This window comes from Typopeltis vanoorti, chromosome 7, assembly GCF_054136105.1.
Source record: "Typopeltis vanoorti isolate ZY-2024b chromosome 7, IOZ_Tvanoo_1.0, whole genome shotgun sequence".
Classification (NCBI taxonomy): Eukaryota; Metazoa; Arthropoda; class Arachnida; order Uropygi; family Thelyphonidae; genus Typopeltis; species Typopeltis vanoorti.
Window position 1 is genome coordinate 28,893,701 of NC_143555.1, and position 27,207 is coordinate 28,920,907.

Below are 27,207 nucleotides of genomic sequence, written 5' to 3' on the forward strand. Positions count from 1 at the left end.
TGTGTAAAATTGGAGAAATTTCCTTGAATTACTTTGTAAGGCATATGAAAATGAAGTCATGAGCCAATCTCAGTGTTTTGAGTGACACTCGCATTTTAAGAAGGGCAGAAACACCTTGGAGGATGATGAGAAGCTGGGAGGACTCCACCAGTACAACCCACGAAAATATCAAAAAAAATTGACAGATCATCCCATGCAGATCGATTAATCACCATCCAAGAAGTTGCTGATAGAATTGGGATTTCATATAGGACAGCTCAAACGATCACCACAAGAGATTTGAACATGCAGCATATCACTGCCAAGTTTGTTCTCTGTCTCTCTACTTCTGACCAGAAGGAGCACCATGTGAACATCTGTTAAAATCTTCGTCAAACTCTGAAAACTCATCGAAGGAGTTCTTAGGCCATGCATTAACCACACACCTGTTATGCTTTCCTTTAAATGCATTCACACTACATGCACTCACCACTTCAATTTCAATAGACAACTTGTTCCACTTGCTCGAGGTTCTGCGAGAGAAAATTCTAGCTCTCGCCCATTTCTTGACTGCATGCAAACTTAACTTCCATGGATATCCCCCTTGTCCTCTCCCTGCCTTCCATATAATGAAAACTGTTCTCAACCAATATCCATTAATGCCTTCTCAATAGTTTATAGATCCCTATCATATCACCCTTATTATTCTGTCTACAGTCCACATTCTCTCAACCATTCCTTGTAATCTACATTCTGTAATCCTGATATATCACCTTTATAACTCTTTTTTACAGCCTTTCTACAGCTTCTTTCTTTCTTTGGAACCCAGGCAACCAGATCTGTGTACCATAGTCCAGGTGTGGCCATATCAAAATCTTGTAAACATGCAAAGTGACTTCTATATCCTTAAATGTTCAACCTGTGCAGCCAACTTAGCTTTCTGTACAATACTCGTAACTTTTCCTGAGCTCTGTATAGAAGAGGAAATCCACATCATCTTCTTCTTGTGGATCTCTTGTTTAATGAGATTGCACATAAATTTCACTCTAATTCCATTTTTCTTTGAATTCTAGGGACACATTAAGATACTGCATTATTTAAGTATGTTTTCCCATTCATTACTGATATCCCTCTCATTCAACATTTGAATAGTGAAACCAAAGAGAATATTCTCCTGAGTTTATCATAACTTCTAGATTTGTAGTTCAGCATATAACCTGTACTGACTGGAACATCAACATAGTTGGTCACTTTCTAGGACAAATACAGCTTGATCACTGTTACCGACTGGCGTCAAAATATCACTTCTTTAACTGATATACATTCTGATGCTATAGTATAGATTCTGATCATATGTAACACTTCATCCTCATTGCTTCTTTCACAATCTCATGATGCTCGAGAAAGTTGTCATACAACTGCTCAATGAATTCTCCTTCATCCCTATCATGAGTTTTCTTGGATACCCAGTCATTATTTGGATGATATAAGTCACTCATAATAATTACTCATTTAGTACTCATCTGGGTAATTTTGCAATGCATTTCTTCATCTCCAGATCTTTAGCAACATCTCACCATATATTTGATTCTGTCAGCCTCCACACCATATAGCAGGGAAAGTTTAAAGGTTTATTTTTCACTTGGTTAGAGTATAATAAATTTAGTTTAATCCTTTATCCAAGTGTGAGCAAACAAAGTTTGCGCCTGAAAGTATCTTCAGGACTGGGTTAAGGTGGTACAACACCAGGGCACTCCTTGCAAAGGTGGAGCAAGCTACCAACACTCCTATCTCAGTATCTCCCAAATGCAAAACACAGCTCCTTGCAGATATGTCTAATGTTATGCATTAAGGGAAGGGCCACAACCCAGACTAGTTTCGACCTTTATTGAGGTCTCTTCAGTGGGAGCCAGGCCCAAGTGGAGATACCAGGCAGAAGCATTAACAGGTCATCTCTTCCTATAGGAGTTGCCAAATGGTGTGCCACCCTTTTTTTAATAAATTACTCTGGATTTAGAGAAAGATGTTGAAAGTTTATTTTTCACTTGGTTAGAGTATAATAAATTTAGTTTAATCATTTATCCAAGTGTGAGCAAACAAAACAAACCCTGGTGTTGTACCACCTTACCCCAGTCCTGAAGATACTTTCAGGCGCAAACTTAGTTTGTTCACACTTGGATAAAGGATTAAACTAAATTTATTATACTCTAACCAAGTGAAAAATAAACTTTCAACATCTTTCTCTAAATCCAGAGTAATTTATTAAAAAAAGGGTGGCACACCATTTGGCAACTCCTATAGGTAGAGATGACCTGCTAATGCTTCTGCCTGGTATCTCCACTTGGGCCTGGCTCCCATTGAAGAGACCTCAATAAAGGTCGAAACTAGTCTGGGTTGTGGCCCTTCCCTTAATGCATAACATTAGACATATCCACAAGGAGATGTGTTTTGCATTTGGGAGATACTGAGAATGTTGGTAGCTTGCTCCACCTTTGCAAGGAGTGCTCTGGTGTTGTACCACCTTACCCCAGTCCTGAAGATACTTTCAGGCGCAAACTTTGTTTGCTCACACTTGGATAAAAGATTAAACTAAATTTATCATATAGCAGCGGTTGGGAACCGGCGGCTCCAGAGCCACATGCGGCTCTTGGCTGAACAAAGTGCACCTCTTTTATATTGAATTAAAAGATACATAATTAATACAATCATCATCAAATTCCTGCCATGTACCCACAAGGGGTTTACAGGATATGATAGTACTACATGAAAAAATTATATCATTACTAACTTCCTATCTACAATTTTCCTCCAAATCAGTCTGTTACTTGTCAAGACTCCAACATTACCCGATCTTATATTTCTATCATCTAAGGCACTTTGTACCGTATCAATCCACCTATATCTTGGTCTTCCTCTAGGTCGCTTTCCTGCCAACCTAACAGAGAACGCTTGTTTTGCTAATCTTTCCTCGCCCATTCTGTTTAGGTGACCATACCACTGAGATTAGCTCTGCTAACGCATTCCTGGATGCTGACAATGTCAAGTTCTTTCCTAATATCGTTGTTTTTAATATGATATTGCCATTGATGTCATCTGTTCACACTGCTAATCTTTCTCAGGACTCTCATATCTGCGGTCTCTAGTCTTTGGTCAAGTGTTTTACTTCTGACCCAGCTCTCAGATCCATAAGTTAAAATTGGTTTGAACACAGTCTTGTATACAGCTAATTTAGTGTTTCGACTAATTTCTCTCTTATTCCATGTGAATTTATTCATTTGACTTCCCACCATACCAGCTTTGCTGATTCTGTTGTCTATTTCTATATTTAATTTACCATCTTCAGTAAAAATCATGCCTAACTAGCTGAAATGTTTTACTTGTTCCACAGGTTCTCCATTCACAACACAGTTGACATTTTCAATGATTCTGCCTATTTTCATTGTCTTTGTCTTTTTATTGCTGATCTTCATACCATATCTATTACAACAGCTATTCAATTTAGTCAGAGAATCTTGCAGACTTGTAGTGGATTTATTTAGAAGTATAACATCATCCGCATAAAGCAAAGAGCTGACATTAACATCTCCAATTTTGATATCATGTTTAATACCACTTTCCTTCATAATGTGATCCATATAGATAATGAATAACAGAGGGGATAATGTACATCCTTGTCTCACACCAGATTTAACATTAAACCATCTTCCTGTACTTCCTTCAATTCCAACTGCTGACTTACAACTCAAATAAAGACTAAATATTGCTTGATATAATGCCCCATTGACACCATATAACTGCAGAGTATTGAATAGCTTCTCTCTTGGCACCTTATCATATGCCTTTTCCAAATCAAGAAAGCTTAAATACAGATCTTTGTTATATTCCCATGCTTTCTCGACTGTTTGTCGAAAAGTGAAGATCTGATCCTGACAGCCTCTGTTTGGCCTAAATCCAGCTTGTTCTTCACCAAGCTTGTCTTCCACAATTCTTCTCAACCGTTTCTCAAGTATACGTGCATAGATCTTGCCAGGAACACTCAGTAGGGATATACCTCTGTAATTCTCACATTCAGTTTTATTTCCCTTTTAATATATGGGTACTATGAGAGCTCTACTGCAATCATCAGGAATTCGTCCGTCTGTTCAGGCTTTCTGAACTATGCAGTGCAGCCACTGTAAGACTACTACCATACTTCAGCATTTCTGGTCGAATATCATCTACTCCAGCTGCCTTTCCACATTTCAAGCCTTTGATGACTTTTTCTACTTCAAGTATGGATATGTATTCCTGCCTGCATGCCTGATCAGTGTTTTTTACCACTGTGCTATCATCACTGCTTGTTTCATTTAGCAGTTTTTCAAAGTAATTACTCCATACTTCAAGGATATCTTTTTCTCCAGTTTTCATGTCACCTTTATCATCTCTAACTCCTTTTACAGCACTCTTTTCCCCCATTCCTAAGCTTCTTCATCAACCTTCAGAATATTTTGCCACCTTCTTGATATTTATTTTCTATATTCTTGCCAAAGTCCACCCATGACTTTTGTTTAGCTAGTTTTACACAGTGTTTAGCTTTCTTACATTTGTCTCTGTATTCTCTAAGAGCACAAGCTGACTTATTTGCCAGGAACTTTTGATATGCTTTCTTCTTTTCCTTCACTGCCTCTTTAACTTGCTGTGTCCACTAGGGAGTTCTGATTTTTTTATCCTTGCAGACAACCTCACTACATGCCTCTCTGGCAGAATCAATTAATGTTTTCTTCAGAGTTTGCCACTGAATTTCCAAGGTTTGATTCCTGTTCTCAAACTCTTTCATTTTTTCTTCAATAATCTTTGTGTATTTTAGTCTACAGTTCACATCTGAGAGCTGCTCAACTTTTATTCGCTTTAAAACTTTCTTACATGTTATTCTTTTCAATATGAAATTCAATTTTATCCTGCTCAAGACTAAATAGTGATCACTTCCAATTTCAAATCCTCTGTACACTCTGGTGTCCTGCACCAGGGAGAAAACATCACTATCAACAATAACATAGTCAATGAGACTTTTCTTATTCCTAGCCTCTTCTCTCCATGTGAATTTGTGCACATTTTTATGTTGGAATATAGTGTTAGTAATAACCAGTCCATGTCCTGAGGAGAAATCCAACAGATATTTGCCATTATTATTAGCTTTGCTCTTTTCTCCAAATTTTCCCAAAATATTTTTGTATGTCTCACAATCATTTCCTACTCTGCTATTTAGATCCCCAACAAGGACCAACTTTTCTTTTTTCATTGTGTCAGTCGCTTTTTCTAAAGCCTCAAAAAAATTCCTCCACTTCTACCTTAGTAGAACCTTCTGTGGGACCATAGGCACAAATAAGTCTCATTGTCCAGTTCCCATTCTCATATTTGCCCACATTACTCTACTTGAGACTGGCTGCCATTCAAGAAAATTAGTAGAACCTTCTGTGGGACCATAGGTACAAATAAGTCTCATTGTTCAGTTCCCCATTCTCATATTTGCCCACATTACTCTATTTGACACTGGCTGCCATTCAAGAAGATTAGCCTCGTATTTTGTGTTGAATACTATGGCTACTCCTTTTTCTTGATTGTCATTGCTTGAATATAAGATTTTGTATTTATTGCTCAGAAAGATCTCACCAGTTTTGGTCTTTTTTTGTTTCGGTCACCCCTATTATGTCGATCTGGTACTTATCTAATTCCTCAGCTAGCTCCATTTCTTTGCCATTCAGGCTTCTTATGTTGATAGTACCGATCTTTAACTCTGGGGATGTTGAGTTGGGGTTTGTTTTCAGAAAAATGAAAAATAAAAAATGATGGTACAACATGACAAAATAATTAATACAAACAAATAAATATTGTTTTTTGATACAGCCTGTTTGTGGCACCAGATACTATGCCTGTGACGTTACGCATGCCTAAGGTAACTAGCGCCATGGTGGAAATTTGAACTAATTGATCAGCTGTCCTGTCAAACACCCACGGTTTTTAGATACATACAGATTTTAACTGTCAAAATAAATATTCTGTTAACTTATTTATTGTGGTACTAAACTGGTGTTTAATTTAGTGTCAGGTAATGTTATGCACAAATTAATTTTTATTATGTTGTTATGTTGAATTTTTACTTGCAGGTAAATTTGTGATAATAATCCTCCTAATATGTGTTCAATAAAAAGAAAAATAATTGAAGAAAACAGAGGATTCAATAAAATGTGGAAAGAGAAATTTGCATTTATAGAAGTAAATGGAAATCGGCAATGTTTAATTTGCCATCTACTACTTCAAAATAACAAATCAAGTAATGTCGAACGACATTTTCGAGGAAAACATTTAGACTTCAGTAGAAAATATCCTGAGGGTGATAATAGAAAAAAAGCTATTGAAGAATTTCAAAAGAAAACATTGATTCAGCAAAGAAATTTGTTAACTTGGACGAAATCTTCGTCGAATACTACTTAAGCAATACTACTTGCTATTTCAAGGGATACTTAATGTTATCCCTTGAAATAGCAAAAGCGGGAAAACCTTTTACTGATCGTGAATTTCTAAAAAATTGCATGTATAATGTCTCTGAAATTCTATTTAAGGATATGAAAAATAAGGATGAAATACGTAAAAAAAAATTAAAGATTTACCTCTTTTGGCTAGAACTGTCAAGGAACGGATTTTAACAATTTCTGCAGAAGTTTCAAATATGGAAATTATTGATATTAATTGTGCCAATTTTATATCTATTGCGGTTGATGAATCAGATGATATTTCCGATATGGCACAATGCTGCATATATCACATCTTCCAGTATTCAAGAACTTCTTGATTTGCTAACACTTAAAGGACACACTACAGGTCAAGATATTTCAGGAAACTTTGTAACAAGTTTACAGAATAAAAATATAAATATTAATAATATAGTATGCATTGCAACCGATGGCGCTCCTTCTATGATTGCGAAAAATAAGGGGTTTGTTAAATTATTCTCCACTCATATTCTACATGGAGTTATTTCATTGCATTTTGCATCAAGAAGCTTTAGTTACAAATTCTTTGGGATTATTATCACAACTAAAAAGAGTGATGGATGTTGTTGTGCCAGTGATCAATTTCAGATGTTGAATCACAGACTTTTTGACGCATTTTTAGAGGAACTAGATAGTTAACATAAAGATTTACATCTGTACAATGGTTATCAAGAGGGAAAAGCAGTAAAACGTTTTTCTCAATGCTTAAAAGAAGTAACAGTTTTCTTAACCACTAAAAATCTAACGTAAATCATGTGGAACTTCTCAGTAATCTCAAATGGATATAAAATTTTTGTTTTTTGCTTGATATGAGAGAACATTTTAATAAGCTAAATTTGAAGTTACAAGGGAAGGGAAACAGCCTTACAATTACTAGAGGAAGTCCTTACCTTTGAATAGAAACTAAGAGTGTTTTTCGAAGATGTTACTGAAGAAAAATTTATATGTTTTGAAAATCTAAAAAATTATAGATTGAATTTAAATCAAGAAAGTGTTGATTGCAAAATATTCACTGAAATGATTGCTGTAATTTTAGATTCATTTTCAAGCAGATTTCAGGATTTTAAAAAACATCAGGAGATGATGAAATTTATATTACATCCGTTAAATTGCAATTTAAATTAATAGATATTGAAGCTTTTCCTGGAATATCAATTGCAGAACTACAAATGGAGCTTTTGGAAATTCAGAATAAAAGCATCTGGGTACAAAAACTTCAGGAAATGGTAGCACAAATTGAAGAAAATGAGGAAACTGTGGAAGAAACACCACAGGAAATTATATTTAAATGTTGGAATTCTTTCCCAACTAATTCTTCAAATACCAGGCGACTTGCTTTTGGGGTTTTGACTCTTTTCTTTTCAACGTATAATTGCGAATAATTTTTCTCTTCAATGAATTACATTAAAAATAAGTATAGGAACAAATTGACTGAAAAGCCGAATTACTATTAAAGTGCATGACATACAATCCAGATTTAAGTAAATTGGCTGAGAAGATGCAAAATCAAAAGCCTCATTAGTGAATTTTAAATTAAAACAATCAAATATCTATTAAAATACATAATATTGTATTTTTGTTCGGACTAATTATTTTTGCAATACAAATTCTGACTTTTTTGCAATATTATACTTACTTAAACATGTTTTGTGATTAAAAACTTAATCAAACTTAATGTTTTATTTATTGAACATATAAAAAATTTATATACAAACATAAAAGTGGTATTTGATATCTGGAAGTACTGAATTAAAAACAAATTTACGTAAGTTTGAACTAACTGCAACTTTGAGTCACCAGGAAAAATCGAATTGAAGTTGCGGCTCCTAAAATTTTGTTTTAATTAATTTTTTTGGTGGAATGGCTCTTTGGTTCAAAAAGGTTCTCGACCCCCTGCCATATAGTCTCAAACTATATGCTACATGGGAAATTATTACCGTTATTGCTCTCATTTGTGTCTATTGTCTGGACTCAAATCATCTGATATCATTAGTAGTACTCCCCCTCTTTTCCTATCTCTTCTGTCATTCCTAAAAATACTGTGTCCTTTGCACTTGATTCCAGTTACAATATCCAAGCTCTGAGAGCCAGATTTCACTAATGACAATTTTAGAACACAGTGTATTCACCAAAGCAACAAGCTCAACAACTTTGTTTCTAATGCTCCTGTCATTTGTATATTGACAAGTTAGCTCCTTGCTTTTTCTTATACATAAATTTGTACTGTGACAACTTACTCCTTTCTTTCCACACATGTTCAAAATGCCCAAACCCAAAGTGTCCATCCTTTGTAGATTCATAACCATGTTCATTGACATTCCTAGTACTATTATGTCTACATCTGTACTGTACTGTACTGTACTTGGCCCTTTTGGTGGCAACTTACTCTTTTCTCTCCACACACATGTTCAAAATGCCCAAACCCAAAGTGTCCATCCTTTGTAGATTCATAACCATGTTCATTGACATTCCTAGTACTATTATGTCTACACATCCTGGCTGAACTTACATATCCTCAGCATTCCTCCCAAGATGATCTAGTTTCTCTGATTCTGTGCATTTGGTCTCATTCCAATAAATAATTTCTCTGTGCACCTGAATGCCAAATCCATTCAAGTGCAAGCCATCCCTCTTATGCAAATCAAACTTATCCTACACTTCCAAAACCTCAAAATCTTGCATCTCTTTTTTTCTACATGGCTGCACATTGAATCATTTTTCTCTTTAATTCGTTGCTGTTGTATCTTGGTAATAAACCAACCATTTTCACTTTCTCACCTTTCTTGCTTCTTCCATCAAGTCTTTCATATCCTCTATCATATTATATTTGTCACTACTTTAGTTTCAACTACCTTTGTTACATGCTTTATTTTTGCTCTTGGGACGCTCAATATAGTGATGACTTCCTTTTTCTTTAATTGACTTACCTTGTCATTACCATTATTATTCATTGATAACTAATGAATTATTGTGCTTTCCTTCCTGTTATTTTTATCCTAAGTTCTCTCTTCCTGTCGTAATTCTTGTAAATGTTTTTCCTGCTTTCTCCAACTCCCTGGCTGATTTTTGAATTATTCCTTTATAAAAGTTCTCTTTATTAGGTTCCATGCTCTCATTACCCTTGCTTTCAACATTGCTCTCTTGTTCTTCTGGGTTTGGTTTTTGGTGCCATTTATTAAAATCATATCTTAAGCTAATATGTCTTAAAAGATATTAGCAAATACTGAATACAATAAAAAAAAAAACAGAAAAGGCCACAATAATATAGTTAATACTAAGTAATCTAAAAATATACTCAAGAAGAAAGAAATCGCCTATTTTACTTCAAATGACACATGTTCTCACATGGAATATCCTTGAACATTATCAACAATAAAATAAGATCCCAATAATAGCAAAGCTTATTGGGTGAATATTATTTAAATTAGGAGTGACATGAAACAGTTTCAGGGAATATCTACATTAATCAAATAAGTTTTTTCTACAACATTCTCTGCATGCAACTTCTTGACAGCTTTTATGTTTGAATATGGTTAGTAAGACTAAGCCATATCCTAAACATAAATCCAGCAGATACATACCATTATTAGCTTTTCTGTTTTCTCTAAAATTTTCCCAAATATTTGTATAGATTTTGGATTCAATCTCAATTCTGCTGTTGAGAGCTTCACTGGGAACATGCTTTCTCTTTTTATTCATGCATTTGCTATCTCTGATGGCTCAAATGATTCCTCCATACTAGAACCTTCTGTTGGACAATAAACACAAGTGAATTTACATCATAGGTGATGCTTTGTTTGGAAGAAGTTGACCTAAATGCATGCTCCTCATTTTATCATTTCCAAAAGTTTATTCCATAAATTTAACCAAGCAAAACCACAACAGCAATTTTTATGGAGCTAAATATTACAGCGAAACTTATAAGTACTCTTTGTGTCCCATAACAGTCATTTTATCAGTTTGATATCAGCTATATGCAAGCTGATACCTTCTACAGAAAGCAAAGATGGTCGTCCATCCAAGACAGAACCTTGTTAAAATATTTGAAAAAATGAAATTAAAGATGTATAAAAAATATCATGTCGATAAAAGTATATTAAAATGATATTTTACTGTAAGAATATAGCAGCAATGCTTGTATTTTCGTTATTAATGGTTGATTAGTGAGGCTGTTAAGCCTAACCATGCCTCATGCTTCAAGTCAACATTGGAATCAGCAAGATGTACCTACCTTTCTACATCATTGGAATTAAAGTACCTGTAAAAGTTCATTATACTGATTATTCAAGCAGAAAAGAAACTTCATTGCACTGCAAATTAACATATCCAGTCTGCTATTACTGAAAAAACGTCTTTCTTGTTTGTGATACTTGGCTGCATGACATCATTTCGCGCAATTGCAGTTGAGAGAATACAGAATGTTCTTGACTGTGAAAAGAAAACAAAAGCTGATGAATATGAGAGAGAAGATATATTTTTATATGTATAGGGAGACAAAGAAAAAAAAAAAAATGGAACAGATGGAAGAATATAAGGGAGTGTTAGAAATAATTTCCTTTAAGAAATAAAAAAAAATATAAGGAATGAATGGATGTACGTTGTGGATTCCTTATATGTTCAAGTTCCTATTGAGAAGTATATATATCCTCAGTGTTCTAATTTTTTGGTTTTTTGAGTAAAGATTAGATGATAAGCTATAGTTTGGTTTTTGTGAAACTGACAGTTGCCAAGTAAAATTCTGGAATGTTAAATATGTTGTTTTTTGCTTCAGTACTGGATAGCTGAGTTTTATGAAGTAAACTGTTGCTGTTTTTGGTACTTGTTTTAAGTTGTAGCTGAATGTGCTTGAAATAAGGCATAGTGTTGAAGACACAGGAATGAATTGTCATTTTTTCCTGTGTGATTGTGTGCAAGAAAATTTATTGCTGCTGTTTCCCTTAGTGAGCTTAAGGATTGATGAGGAACTTGTCTTGACTTCCCAAAGCAAGATCACAAAGTTTCCTATTATGTTTGTGTGAGTCTCTGACTAAAACATGTTAATTTCTGCCTTTGCCGATATCTTGTATTTAATACCAGAAGACTCATTATTTTAAGGTTATGAATATGTGTGTGAGAGAGAGAGCACGTGAGTTGGTAAAAGGGTCACATTTCAATACAAATTTATTTTGTGTTGTGTTTATATGTTTTATATATGTATACAAGCACACTTCTCGTTTTATCATTTACAAAAGTTATTTCCTCCATAAATTCATCAAACCACGACAGCAGTTTTTAAGGAGCTAAATATTACTGTGAAACCTGTAAGTACTTTTTGTGTACCACAGCAGTTATTTTATCAGTTCAATATCAGTCATGTGCAAGGACACACTGATGCATTCAAGAAAAAAGGCAAAGATGGCTGTAACAAAGTCCATCAAAAACAGAGCATTCTTCCCATAGCTAATGCATTTGACCAGCACTGACAAATTCAATAATGCTATTAAGTGTCATAGCTGTAAACTAGTGAGTCTGTAAAAATTGATGAATTGGTATATAAAGTTTTTGCAAACCTGAACCAGCTTTTCTTCTGTTCACTGTGCTTCCCTTCATGAAAACAGTTTCTGAATTTAGGAAAATGCACTGAAAGCCTGGAGCAGCACCTTGTTGCTGTTGACAAAACTTTCTCCCATAAAATCAAATCAACTGAAAGTAAACTAGAACAGATTTGTGATCAGTGCCTCGATGAAAAATCATCCTCCACTGATGCCAGCTAGCTCTGTAGTCTCATTGCATCAGCAGTACATAATATGATCAAAGCAGGAAAACAAAAAAGTACAGTACCATCATTCTAAATTTCCACACACGAAAAGTGATTAAATGTTGAAGGATGGCATCACCAAGGGAACTGAAAAATTTGGTTTTGATTGCAAAAAGATCACCAGATGCTACTACTACTTTGAGTGGTAAACAGAAGAAGGAATGGAACGAACTTTCCACGACTGGTGAAAGTAACTAACCCATGACACAAGGTGATCACATGAGAATTAATGGCAACTATGAACACCTTGAAAGGTGCTTCCCCCTAATCACATATCTGAGCCCAGCCTGACCTAGTGCTTAGCTAGCATGAATAGTTGTCAACTTCAGCACCAACTGGAAGAAAAATAACAAAGCAATGAGAAAACATAGAGCATTGACTACAAAAGAGGAATACTAGTGTGGAAATCAAGTGCTACTAATAGCCATCTTGGAAACTTGGGTTTGTGTGGCTCATTCATTCAGCAACAAGGTCCTGCAGAGCCTTCCAGATCTACTTCACAAATATACATGGTCTCAGCTCCATTCTCAGCAGTGTCTGCCTCCAATCTGTAAAAGACTCCAGTCTTCAACTTCCTCTCCTTCAAGCAGTATCCAGGTGGATACCTATCAATGGGGCATACAGCGAGAAGGTGAGGATTGGATATTTAGTCAGAATCTCTGATCATTTTCCTCATTCCTCATAGGCTAGATGAAGGGCTTACTCGAGTTAACCGATTTTGTATGAAAATCAACAACAAAGATGAATGCTAATAAAACAATGTGAAAAACACCAACTACATTCATATTGATGACCCAAAACAATTGAAAATAGAATAAACAGTGCTGATATGGTGAGAGCTTGCTAAATAAATTTATATGGAATGAGAGTAACTAATATTAAATATCCAGTATACAAGAGTGACTAATATTAATTTTTTCAGTACTCAGAGTTCTGATAAAAAAATTATGGGACTAAACAGACAATATCAATGGCAGAAACATACTAAAAATGAAGATATTAGAAAGGAACTTTGCATTTATTGGCATTGAAGAATGTGTTATCAGGGATCATCTGAGGTGGTATGATCACTTAGATAATGAAAGAGTAAGAAAAACAGGTGCTTGATCAGAATGTTACGAAAAAGACCTTGAAGAAGATCTGGCTGAATTGATGTGAGTGATGAATGACATGTAAGATGTTGCAGTATTAGGGACCTGATGAAATTAGACTAACTCAGAAGTAATTGATAATAGCAAGTAATTATTTAACATTAATTATAGTTTCCTGTACACAACTTTTGTAGGTAGATTGAAAATTCTGTTGATGATTTTGATAATCAAATTTTATTAGTAGATAAGTTAAAATGCTCAAAGACCAAATAGTGCATCTTAACTGAAATACATATATGTATTTCAGTTGAAGTCATATATGAAATATGTAGACTGGACAATGTTTTCTTATGTATCCTTCGCACAAGGACCTCCCACGATGAGTCTTTTGACTCCATTGAGGCCTGAATAATAATAATAATTTACTAAAATCTTCACTATCACTCAATCATCATCAGACTTCAGGATTAATTTAAATACTAGATGCTAAGTAAATGCAAAGAATGTAGTAAGTTTTGTTGTAACGTATTATTTAAAGCAGTGGTCAGCAACCTATTTTTGGAGTGAAAAGCCATTTTTAAAATCTGTTAAAAAAAAAAATTAGGGAGCCGCACGCAGTGATGAGCAACCAATGGTCCGCGGGCTGCATGCGGCCCTCTCAGGTTTTTTGTTTGTGGTCCACGGTGTTCATTTTGTATGGCAGAATTAGTATATTTTAATTCAAAATCTATTTTATGAACGTTGATTTTTACATGTGGATTTATTTGTGCATGTTAAAAAAAATTAAAATATAGCTAAATAATGAAAAATAAATTAATACTTATCAAAGAAAAAGAAAATATTCTTTTTATGGATCGATTCGAGTATTTGATTTACTATTTAATTGCTCATCACTGCTTTAATTTAGAAACCACATTGAAAAATATAATTAAATTATTTATTCAGATTTTTTTACAGTAACACGTTATCATACTTGTAAAACACAGGGGTGGCATGTCACATGAAATTATATGATATTTTTAAATATTAAATAAAACAAAGATTTCCTCCTCCTTACAAAAACATGTATAAAATCCAATAATAAATCTGTTTCTTTAATTTTTTTAATTTAAAATATCTTCTTTGTGCGACTTTTGCTGTTGTACTTCTTGGGATAGTTTCTCAATATGCGGCAAATACACTGTAATTTTCATTTTCAAACATGACGAAAGACTCATGTTGTTTAGTTGGTTTCTCAACTTACTTTTAATAAAATTCATATTAGAAAATATTTGCTCACAGAAATATGTCGATCCGAAAATCGATAGAAGTCGTGCCTGTTTTTAACTGAATGTAAGTGTTCAGTAAACAACTCCATGTGTCAAATAGAATCTGATCTTTCTTTTTAAGATATTCTATTTCAGACCATTTGTGTTGTATTTGAAGGGTAGATTTTTGTTTTCCAACTCCAAGTCAGCTTCAAGATTTCTAAATTTTGAATTCCACAAATCCTTGGTTTTCAGGTCCTCTAACTCAAGTTGAAATGCAGCCTCATCAATTCCAACAAAAGGTGAAAAATTTAATTCGGCAGGATTAATTTCATGTGGTCGCAATAAAAATGACATAGTTGCCTTGTTCTTTCTAAACTCCTCAAATCTCCCATTAAATTCAGGAAAATGTAATAATGTGCCTTTCTCTAAGTCTCTCGCAAACAAATATAATTTTTGTTCAAACGAAATCACTTCTAAAAGCAAAACTGCTGTATTTCCCTTTCCCTGTAGTTTCTTATTTAGTGCGTTTAAATGGGAAGTCATATCCACCAGAAAGTAGAATTTTATATTGCATATTCAAGGTCTTTTTGTCTTAGAAACAACTTAACCTCTCCAAGGCAGGTGGCAAATTGCATCAACACTGCACCTCTGGAAAGCCATCTTATTCTGTTATGCAAAAGAAGATCGGAATATTCGCAATTGATTTCTTTAAGAAGTTCACAAAATTGCCAATGATGTAGCAGTCTTGCCATTATTTTGTTAACAATTTCTACAACCAAATCCATCACTACTGTTATCTCTTTTGGAAAAGTTTGTGCACAAAGTATCTCTTGATTGATTATGCAGTGAAAGGAAAACACTTAATGAAAAATTTGTTTTTTAAATAAAGAAACAAAACCTTTTTTTGTACCTTTCATGCTCGGCACCCCATCGGTCGCAATAGATATTATTTTGTTAATATTAATACCCTTACTTTTCAAGCAAGTGGTAACAGCAGCAGTGTCTTCTCCACGAGTTTCTCCTGTAAGTTGCAGTATATCGAGTAATTCTTCCTGAGGTCCTTGAGAATTTACATATCTACAAATAAGTACAATCTGTGCATCCACATTGCATGATTCATCAGGCAATGGAGAATCCTGGTGTTGAATTTAGATCTGTAACCTTCTGATTTGTTATATCTTCTGCCATTCATATAGTTCTGTCCCTTACAATCTTAGCAGATAATGGCATGTCTTTTATTTTTGATTATTTCCGCTTTGTTTTTAAAATCACAGAAGAGAAATTCGGAGATTTTAATAAAGCATTCTTTCATATATTCGCCGTCCGGAAAAGGTTTTCCTCGTTTAACAACTTCTTGAGCGGCAATAGTTGGATTTCTTGATGCTTTTATCCATTTGGAAAATGAACATTTAGTTAGGTTTACTTTGCATTGCAGCTCTTCTACTGCCTTTTTTTCTTTCATCTCCCTGTGGATATGCTTTGTGAAATGTATCGTGTTTATTTAAAAAATGTCTTAGTATATTTGATTTTTTATTGTTTGAAAGCTTTTCATGGCATATTAAACACATTGGAAATCCTGCTGTATTTGCTACAAATGCGTAGGTTTCAGTCCATTCACTTTTAAACTCCTGATTTTCTTATTCTATCTTTCTCTTCTTTGCTGACATTTTAAATACTATAAAAATATTTTTATTTTGTTAATATTTAATTTAATGTTACAATATTCATGTTACCTAACACAATCACCAGTAAATGAAAGCACTGCAACTTCCACTACAAAACCTTTACTTATTTTAACAAAGTGAGCAAATTTACAGACCACACCTGCACTATATGCGAAGAATATAGTGCAGGTGTGGGAATGGGTGCGTTCAGACAGGCAAGCACTACATGTGCTAACCTAGTGTGACATATTTGGTTTAATAAATTAAAACAACAAAACATAACTTAATTTTAATTGGCATGAATAATTAAAACAAATATTTGACAAATCAGTGGGTTTATGAATTCTTGCATTATCCATGATAATCCAAGACGAATGTAAAGAAAGATTATCGCATATGATTTCAAAGAGTTCAAACATGAAAGTATTAAATTTTTCAGCATCGCATGTACTATTTTCAATTGTAAAATATCCTTGACTTAATGTAAAATGTCCTTAATTTATTGCAAATGCTATATTTAGGGTTTTTAGTTTCTAATTTAATAAATAACATTCATTTTGCAGCCGCAGGTTGATGACCCCTGATTTAAAGCATAGTATTTGAAGAAAGATTTTAATTTGATTCTTCATTTCTTGTACATAGTTTTTAATTGGTTTCTTTTTAGTATACAGATAACAAGAGTTACTGTGAAGACTTGACTGAAGGCAAATTTTCATTTCCAATAATTCATGCAATTCAGAATTATCCAGAAGATCCAAGGATGATTAGTATCCTCTAATGTAGAATTTTACATAATAGTTCTGTTTTATACTTTATATTTATATTAGTATGTTATACTGCTTTCGGTTTTGAAGTTATTTGAATTATAATCAGTATGTAGTGATGAAAATTGCAAAGCTTATAGGTGATGGAACTACCCCACTTATCAGCCAAAGGCAAATTCATATTTATTATAAAATTTAGATTATATTTTGGGTAGCTAAAAAGACATAACTGGTAGTTCAGTTTCAGAAGGTTGGGATGGCAAGATGTTTAGAGCTGAAATTGATGAATCCAAATGTACCGTATGAGAAAGGTTTTAAGAATAAAGCTCAGTTATGCAAGTTGGTATATGCACATCAAAAAAAGAATTTAAGATTATGAAACCTAAAATTTGGAGGGAAAAAAAAAATTAAGAGAATACAAGGAAACAAAAACTAGGAAAATATATACAGAACCAGTGACACTGATGGTGTGCTGGCTGTGTTACATTAGGGAGGAAAAAAGTCTTCAGATGATGCCTTCAGACATTGCTCTGACAGAGTAGCTCCATCACCCAATAAACTTTGCCATTTCCATCACTATTATTATAGGAGCAACATTTTCTGAAACTAAGTTTCAGAAAATTTTATCTTATTATATATATGCATTTGTTTTATTTTGGCCTTTTTCTTCAATTCCCATTCATATTAAATTAAATAAAAAGACAGTAAAAGTTTGACATATCTGAGTAATGTCTTGCAGAGATTTTTTTTTTTTTTCTTTGCTAGGTGATCCCTGAACTATGCCATTATTAATTCATGGTACATACCCACACAAAAGTAAAGATCCATCTCTACTTCAACTTTACTATCCTTCCATAAAATCATATCATGCTAGGTTTTATGCTTGACATAATCTGTAATCTCTGGATACTTATGACTCAAAAGACAGTTCAATGCCAAATTAGACCATCTTGTGTAACATTGTGGTGACTTGAATGCAATAGTTGCGTGTAAATGAACATTGGCAGAGAACTGTAAGGATGGAAGTTGTTGAAATATTAAACTCATATGAAGTTCTGTTGTCAAAGTGTGCTGAAAATGATCTTGTCATTACCAATAAATTTGAGACATTTTGGGAACACTTGCTCAGGTCACTCATTGTCTGAGCTTGTGATCGTCATTATGTTTAGGACACAGGAACTATGACCATTGTTGCTGGTGATTGGCATATCTGAGTCATTCATGGCTATCATATCAAGATTGCACTTAAAAAGATATTAAAGTGCAAATTCCCATGGATATTGATGTTAATTGATGCTCAAAAAATCCTGCAAAGTGCAGTTGGCTGCAAGTGTTTCTATAGCATATTTCCCCCCACTGAGCATCCTGAGTGTCATGCAGTGCTGGCTGGAAGTTAAGAGTGCCATTTTTGTCATCTGCAATGAAATATTTGGCTATGAGTCTATAAAAAACATGCACATTGTTTTGACAAAAATGATAAGAATGCCTATCTTTTTATCATTAAGAAAGAAAGATTTCTTTTTCACAGCTGATGGAATAATACAAACTGCTCTTTAAAAAAAGAGAGAAAATCCAGAAATAAAAGCAGAGGTAGAAGTAGAATGGGACATGAAATCTGTAATATTCACAGAATCTAAAGAAATACAGTGCCTTGTTGAGTTGTGATTCTCAACTTCTTTAGACCAACAAATGTGGAACTTTTTATAACTTAGATCACCCATATTAGAGTGAAGGATAGTGCCCCCCCCCTCCTCCCTCAAGGATGCTGCTTCATTGGGACTTCTATTATCTGTTGCTTGTTGAGATAATCATTGTTTTTATTATTGCTACCCAACTGCTTCTTCTTACTGAAAAATTCTGGGAAGTAAAGAAAATTAGTTTCTTGAGTTTTTGAGGGATAACTACCTCAGACAGTATGTAACAGAGGGCACACGAGGATTAAGGATCTTGGATTTGGTCATCTTATCAAAGGATGTAATTATAAATGAGGTGTCAAATCATCCACCAATTGGTGAGAGTGACCATGAGGTGATTACCTGGGTGGTTGCCAGCAGTGCAAGCACCCTTGTGAGAAAAGGGTATATGTGGAACTACAAGGGGGGGGGGATTATGAAGAGCTCAAGAGACAGCTTGCGGGTGTAGCATGGAATGAGGAGTTAGCTGGAAAAGAGATCAATGCAGCTTGAGGGGTTTTCAAAAACTATCTAGTAGACGCAATGTCGAAATGTATTCCAAGGGTGAGAAGGTTAAATAAGGTAGGTGTGAGATGGATGAATAAAGAGATTAAGCATGCGATAGAGAAAAAGGGCATTGCGGAGGCAGCACAAGAGAAGTGGAAATAACCAGTTTCATGAGGTCTACAAAGCCCAGGCAAGGAGGGTGACTTGGTTGGTGAGAGTAGCTAAAGAGAGGTATGAACAGCAGTTAGCTAATGAAGCCAAAAAGAATCCTAGGGAGTTCTTTCGATATGTAGCCAGCAAAAGAAAGAATGATTATGGAAGGATGACATTGATTGGAGAAAATGGTATAAAGACAGCTGTTGCAGAAGGTGTGGTGGAGATACTGAATGAGCAGTTCATAACGGTCTTTCAATCTTGTGAATGTGACTTCATTGAGAGATTGAGAGCAGTTGATGATGGGGAAGAGAGAGAGACTGACTGTAAGTGAGCAAGAGGTGTTTGGGGAGTTGAGTAAACTAGATGTAAATAAGGCTGTGGGACTTGATAATATATCACCGCGTATTCTGAAGGAATGTGCCAGGGAGTTGACACCTGCCTTGACACATATTTTTAATATGAGTCTTGCACTTGGTCAAGTTCCTAAGGAGTGGAAAGAGGGCAAGATTGTGCCACTTCATAAAGGAGGTGATAGAACTCAAGCATCAAACTATAGGCCTATCTGTGTGTCAGGTGTTGTGGTTAAGTTGTTGGAAAAGCTTGTGAGAACTAGTATCCAGAGTTGGGTTGACAACAATGGTATTATCTTTGATGGACAGCATGGATTTGCTAAAGGGAGTCATGTTTTAGTAATCTACTTACTTATTACAATAAAGTGAATGCTTCCTTGAGCAGAGGAGAAGGATACACTAATATACTTGGATTTCGCAAAGGCTTTTGACAGAGTACCTCATGATAAGTTGACAGTCAAACTAGAGCAGATGAGGTTGGATATTAGATTAGTGCATTGGATGGGAGACTGGCTATCTGATAGGTATCAACAAGTTGTCTATGGGGGTGCGATATCCAGGAAAAGGAGATTCACTAGTGGAGTGCCTCAGGGGTCTGTTTTAGGGTCATTACTGTTTAACTTGTATATTAGTGATATTGGCGAAGATTTGGATGGAGATCTTCAGTTGTTTGCAGATGATACAAAGTTGGGACGAACCATAAAGAGTAGTGAAGATGTTGTGGCCTTGCAAGAAGACTTGAATAAATTGAGTGATTGGGCATGGAAATGGGGATGTGAGTTCAATGTTGCAAAATGTAAGGTTTTAAAATTTGGAAAACAAAGATGGGATGCAGAATTTATGCTTGGTGAGAATATATTGTTGGAGGTAGAGTAAATAATAGATCTGGGGGGTGATAGTGGATAAGGATCTAAAATTTAGGAGACACATAGCCAGAATTGTGAAGACAGCACAAAGGCTTCTGGGAATGATGTGGAGGACACTGACGTGTAGAAGTAGGGAGATTCTTGTTCTGTTGTATAAGGCTTTGATTAGGCCACACATGGACTATTGTGCCCAGATTTGGTCACAGGGTTTTCAGAAGGATGAAGAGATGTTGGAAAGGGTCCAAAGGTGACTGACTAGGGTAGTTTCTGACCTCTGGAATGTTGAATATGAGGAAACATTGAGCAGATGTAATTCAGAGTCTGGTGGAAAGGAGCAAGAGGGGAGATATAATAGAGACCTACAAGTTGGTAAGGGGCTGTTGTAAGATCAATGGTGGAGAAGTTCTACAGAGAATAGTGGGAGATCAGGGGAGAACCAGAGGTCATCCCTTGAAACTGTATAAAGAGGGTGTGTGTAGGGGAGTGAGAGGCAGGTATTTTTCGTGCAGAGTTGTGAATGATTGGAATGCCTTACCTGAGAGTGTGGTGTCTGCAAGGAGTTTGAGTGTTTAAGACATGGTATGATGAGATGTGTGTGTGTGTGATAAAGGGACCTCCCAGATGAGTCTTTGGCTCCATGAGGTCTTGGGGTAATAATGATAATAATTTGTGTGTGGGGAATATTTCAAAGATTCTGTATTTCAAAGGCTCTGTATGACACGTTCAGTCAAGAGTCTTTTACTAAAGTCTTTATGGCTTTTCTCTCATCTTGAGTTTTAGGCTTCCTTCAGGAGTATCTTGCTACAGCAGTATCATGTAGGGATATTAGTGAACTTTTGGACTGCAATCTGCAGTACTCGAATGGCACATGCAAACGGTTTCAGCATACGGGCAATTTCTCCTCTATCTCCTACTTCGGGAACTTCTCTTCTAATTGCCACCACTGCTGTTACTAACTGCCGCTGACTGGCTCTGGTTCTTTTCGGTATCAGCGCTTCGCCTTTTTCTTTAGACACTTGGATATCGGCTCACCTCAATCAGAATACAGTCATTGATGAATTTCTCAACATTCCCAAAGAGCCAATCAGGGATGACCTGATTCACCTGAAGTTGAATATTATCATGCATGTTAAAATCCAACCAAACTGATGATTCTGATGGCATTTGTTTTGAGATTTTGAAGGAAATGTTGAACTCAGGCATTGGCTTCAGATATGTATGAAAAATGCATCATACCTTTTGTGACTCACCAACAGAAGGTTGTAAACATATAGTACATTGATACCATTGGTGAGATAACATTTTTTTTTGCTTATTCTGGGAACACAACATGGAACTTTTTCAAGCCAATTCAGGCCTCCAGTAAGCAGGGATGTGGTCTTACACTGATGAGTAAATTCTTCTCCAGTTTAAATTTGTTTGCAGAGTGAGTTGTTAACCATCTAAGGGCAGCAATTCTGAAAATTATTGGGACTTCTCTCTATTATCTGTTGCTTGTTGAGATGATCATTGTTTTTATTATTGCTAACCAACTGCTTCTTCTTACTGAAAAATTCTTGCAGAATCTGTGTGATTATAGCCATCCCTGCAACAATCCACATGATCTTCACTGCATGTCAACTCCAAAAGACATGTTTAATGAAGCTTATGTTTAACACTTGTTTATGTAGATTTACTGAAATAATCAAATTATTTAACTCTGTCAGTTGTGAAGTTATCTGAAAATTCTATCAAAGCTTTTGATTAAATTTCATCTGTTTTGAAATTGTTGCATGACAACATATCAGCAGTTAGCATTCGGAAGACCTATTACACAAATCAGGGCTGTTTCTTTGGGTCCTATGCACTTCATTGCAACAATTCATCTCATCAGTTTCGTTAAACTATGCAAATAAAACAAATGCATTAAAAAATGCAGTATTGCATAAATTAAAGATACCAAGAAATTATATACTTGGTTTAATCCTTTATCCAAGTATAAGCAAACAAAGTTTGGGCCTGAAATATTTTGAAATTGTTGCATGACAACATATCAGCAGTTAGCATTTGGAAGACCTATTCATGGTAAAAGTCATGTCCTGATTATATTTCAGGTGCAAACTTCTTTGCTTACACTTGGATAAAGGATTAAACCGAGTATATAATTTCTTGGTATCTTTAATTTAGTGGAAAAACTTCCAACAGTATTGCATAGTAGATGAAACTTGTTTGGCAAACACTATTATAATGCTCACTCAGAAATGAACTGCTGAAAACTTTATTATGCCTACCAAGATTCTGTGGACAGAATCTTGGTAGACAAATAAAGGAAACTTACTGCAAAAATATTCTCAGTGGTCCTTATGAGTTCATAATGAGAGTCAACCTTTTTTCAAATATAATTGTTATCATAACAGATTTTTTTATATCTAAAAAATTCATGCACTGCATTTGTCATGAGTTGGTTCTTATGCAAAAGAGTAAAATTTATATACTTTTATTTGATAAACTGTCGTATTTGTTCATCAAAATTGAAATATTTTTTTTTCCAGATACAAATGTTTCTTTTAATATCTTTGCAAGCTTAACAGCTATTCTTATTAGGAGATATTGTTCATAAGAAATGGATTCTTTTTATAGCATATCAAATATTTTGGGTTATTGCCTTCACTTTGCATTAGATATTATTCGACAGAGAACAACGGATGTAGAAATCAAGAAATATGCAGTAGATCTTTTGGAAAAATTGGGATCATTTGATTATACTCGTAAAATACTTGTGGAATTAGATTTGCAGTGAGTATTGATATTTATTATCATTTTGTATATACACTTGGATTATAATCATGTATAACTGGAGTAGGTAAAATAAACGCTTACAGACAAATCGGCCCTTCAAAACACACACAACTTACAGACAAAAAAATACTTGTTATTGTGGTGGTGGCAGTAGATGGTGCTGATCTAGTTGGTTGGTAGTAGAAGTTCGGTAGTGGTGGAGACAGAGAGTTGATGAGTCCTTGGACTCCTTGGAGGTGTCACGAATAATAATAATAAAAATTACTCACCAAAGGATTGTATAGTGAAGTTGTTTCAAAAAAAAAAAAAAAAAAAAATGCAGACCTCCTAAGTTGACTCATATTTTTTCTTCAAAAATAGAAAAAATTGAACGCTTTCTTAGTTGACTGAAATTTAAAGACATAGTCAATAATAATATATATATATATATATATTTTTTTTTTAAGTTTCTGGCAAGTAAATCAGTATATATCTAAAGCCATGGTGAAAAATTTCTAAAATTTAGTGATTATTGTAACAATGCCTTAGATTTTTGGCATAATTCAATATATGTGGGTCGAGGAATTGGCATCACCAGTTTCGATAATCTGAGACTGCATAGATGTGTCAGAGGAAATTGACTATAGTGCTGTAACAATATATTGTTTGTTGCTATTATTTAAAATGACTTTTCTCTATACTTTATATACCGTTATTCTAATTAGCAGTGCACACTTTTTCTCTCGTAACCTTTCTCACTTACTCTACTGCTTATTATGTTTATCCACCTTCCGTATTTATTAGTCATATGCCAATGAACACTGGAAAATTTATTTGTTAGACTGTGGCATCCAATATATCAATATTCGGCATAAAACTCAATAAAACGCCGGGTAGATCTCTAAACAGTCATGGTTCGTAACTAAACTGCGCTCTTAATGCCTTAGTTGTTTCCCACTCACAAGTCCAATTTTATTTAGGAACAGTGCAGTCGTAAAAATAAAGAATCAGGCAATATTCTTTTAACAGATAAATAAAACACATTTATTGACATTCATATGAAATATACATGAATCAAACGACAGGGAGATTGCTTTCTCTACCCATCTAAAAAATTCTTTAGCATAAAATTAGAACTCTTTTACTTCAATACTAAATATTGTCTTTAACTCAAACGCTTATTAACTCTGCTTACAAATTCAACTTATTAAACTTCTAGTTTACTCGCAAAGAGGCTAGTTAACTCTCTGTTAAGTTATTTTTACAAATTTTGATATCATCTTCTAACATGCCAATCGACTCTCTTATGGGCACTTCTTATTACTTTTAAGCTAATTCTTAACAGTCCGTATACAATATATCTCCTAGTTTATAAGAGAAAATATACAAAAGTATGTAACTTACAGAGGCTCTGTATCACACATTCAGTCAAGAGTCTTTTACTAAAGTCTTTATGGCTTTTCTCTCATCTCGAGTTTTAGGCTTCCTTCAGGAGTAACTTGCTACAGCGGTATCATGTAGGGATGTTAGTGGACTTTTGGACTGCAATCTGCGGTATTCGAATGGCACATGCAAAGGGTTTCAGCATACAGGCAATTTCTCCTCTGGCTCCTACTTTGGGAACTTCTGCTTCTAATTGCCGCCACTTCTGTTACTAACTGCCGCCGACTGGCTCTGGTTCTTTTCGGTATCAGCGCTTCGCCTTTTTCTTTAGACACTTGGATATCGGCTCTCCTCTGTCAGCAACTGGGCCTGGACTCTCCTTGTTCTCTGCCGCCACTGCTCTGGTTCGGACTCCGCTTATGGTCTGTAGCTCGCTTCCACCCTGGTCCCGACTGCCTCTAGTTCCTACTTCTGGTGACTCTCTCTTGACAACTGGAAGCCCCTTCATGCTTGGCTCAGTCTCCTTTTATTTTGCGATCTCAGGACCTTGCTCTTCCTTTAAGTTTGACTCGCTCATTGTTCTCCTTCGTGAATTCTTTTGATTGTATTTTGCCAGGCACGGAACTTGTCTAAAACTAGCAGACCTCTTTGATACTTCTCTTGTCCTTTCGGGGTGCGAAAACTTCTCTAAACCTAGCGGCACTCTTAGATACTAACTTTAAAGGTGTTAACGCAGAGCTTGTAAGCACTTCTCTCATACACAAAACTAGTAAACAACTTTCCTGCGCTTTTACACATAATTATATACAAAGTTCCGATGGCAAAGCATTGCCTTTGTTTTCGATGTTAAAACAGTAAATACATTGACTTCCCACAGGATTAACTACATGGATATTTAGAAAAATATACATAGAAACAAACAAGGATATTTACAGTTCTCATGGGATTTGACCTATGTAAAAAATCGATAAAGCGCTTTGGTATTTTTAAGCTACATCGAGATTTTACAGTGCTAAGGCTTGATCATTGCAAGAGTTAACTCCCTTCTTTTACTCTTATATAGTGATCAGCATTCATTATTATAAAATTGTGGAGAATACCACTGTGTTAATGACTTTAATTTCCTAATGTTTCAACCTTCATTATTAAGATCATGTGCAGCATGTGTTCACGCACACACACACAAGGTTTGTTTAGAAAGTTCAGAGACATAATTCATTTAAAATACACTGCTTGAAAAAGAAGTCAGTGGACATCCTCATGGGCAAGGTACATTGTACTGTGCAACGAGTCATGTTTGTAGCCAGTATAAATTGGAGGAATATATTGTTTCCAAGTCAGTGCAACTGTGTCTGGGTGAAATTGTTGCAAGAAGGGGACTGACAGAGTTTGAAAGAGACATTGTGATAGGATGTCATGTTGCAGGCTGATCTGTTTGGCAAATTGTTGACAAATTGGGCCATCCCAGGTCAATAATCAGTAATCCCATACTGAGATGAAGGCATAGGGAGTCAACTGCAAGTACTACTCACAGTGGACGACCCATCGACACTCACTGAATGTGACCATAAGATACTATGAAGGATAATATGTAAAAACCGCCATTCGTCAGCCAACATATTGAATTGGAGTTTCAGACATTGACTGGAACACAAATCTGCACTAAAACAATTAGAACCGAGGCTCACAACATAGGTTTCCATGGTAGAACTACAATATGCAAGTCCCACATTTCCCAAAAACGACATCTTCAGTGGTGTCACGAGTGTGTACAGTATGATGTGGAAGCTTGGAAAGCTGTGTTATGGAGCAATGAATCATGCAACACTCCATACTGAGCAGATGGAAGGATGTGGGTGTGGTGGATGCCTGGTGAACGTCTCTTACCAAAGTGCATAATCTCAAATATGAAATTTGGAGGTGGTGGTGTGATCTTATGGTCCTATTTTTTCTGGTTTGGAATTGGACCTTTGTTTGTGGTGCCACAAATATTGAACTCTAAGAGGCATCTGAACATTCTAGGCCATGCAATATTTCCTATATTGTGGTGTTTCTACAGACCTGACCATTGTCTCTTTCAGCAAAATAATGCAACATGTCATAAGGCTGCTACTGCTATAACTGTATGGTTTGTGGATGTAAACGTCACCATATTTGACTAGCATTCACTGAACGCTGATCTCAACTCTTTTGAACATCTCTGGGACGAACTCGAGTGATGGGTGAGAGCAAGAGATGTCTGTCTCACAACAGTCTAGGAGACTTCATTACATGCCTACAAGAAGAATGATCCAAAATTCCCATTCATCATTATATGCTTGTGGAAAGTACGAGGGTGGTTTGAAAAGTTCTCGGCCTCGACCATAGATGGCATCACTATCGGCATGATTTTTTTTTTCTAAGTTGTTTCTAAGTTTCTTCTAAGTTTCCATATATGTTA

At 35.2% G+C, this 27,207-nt stretch overlaps 1 protein-coding gene across 1 annotated transcript in view; it reads left to right on the forward strand.

Annotated features, from left to right (window-relative positions):
• Positions 1-27,207, forward strand: part of qm (geranylgeranyl pyrophosphate synthase quemao) — a 196,138-nt gene that overhangs the window by 164,865 nt on the left and 4,066 nt on the right. The window contains exons 9-10 of the mRNA XM_090395756.1: positions 16,976-17,078; positions 23,288-23,402. Coding sequence (XP_090251882.1) covers positions 16,976-17,078; positions 23,288-23,402 — 218 coding nt within the window. The remainder of the gene's footprint in view (positions 1-16,975; positions 17,079-23,287; positions 23,403-27,207) is intronic.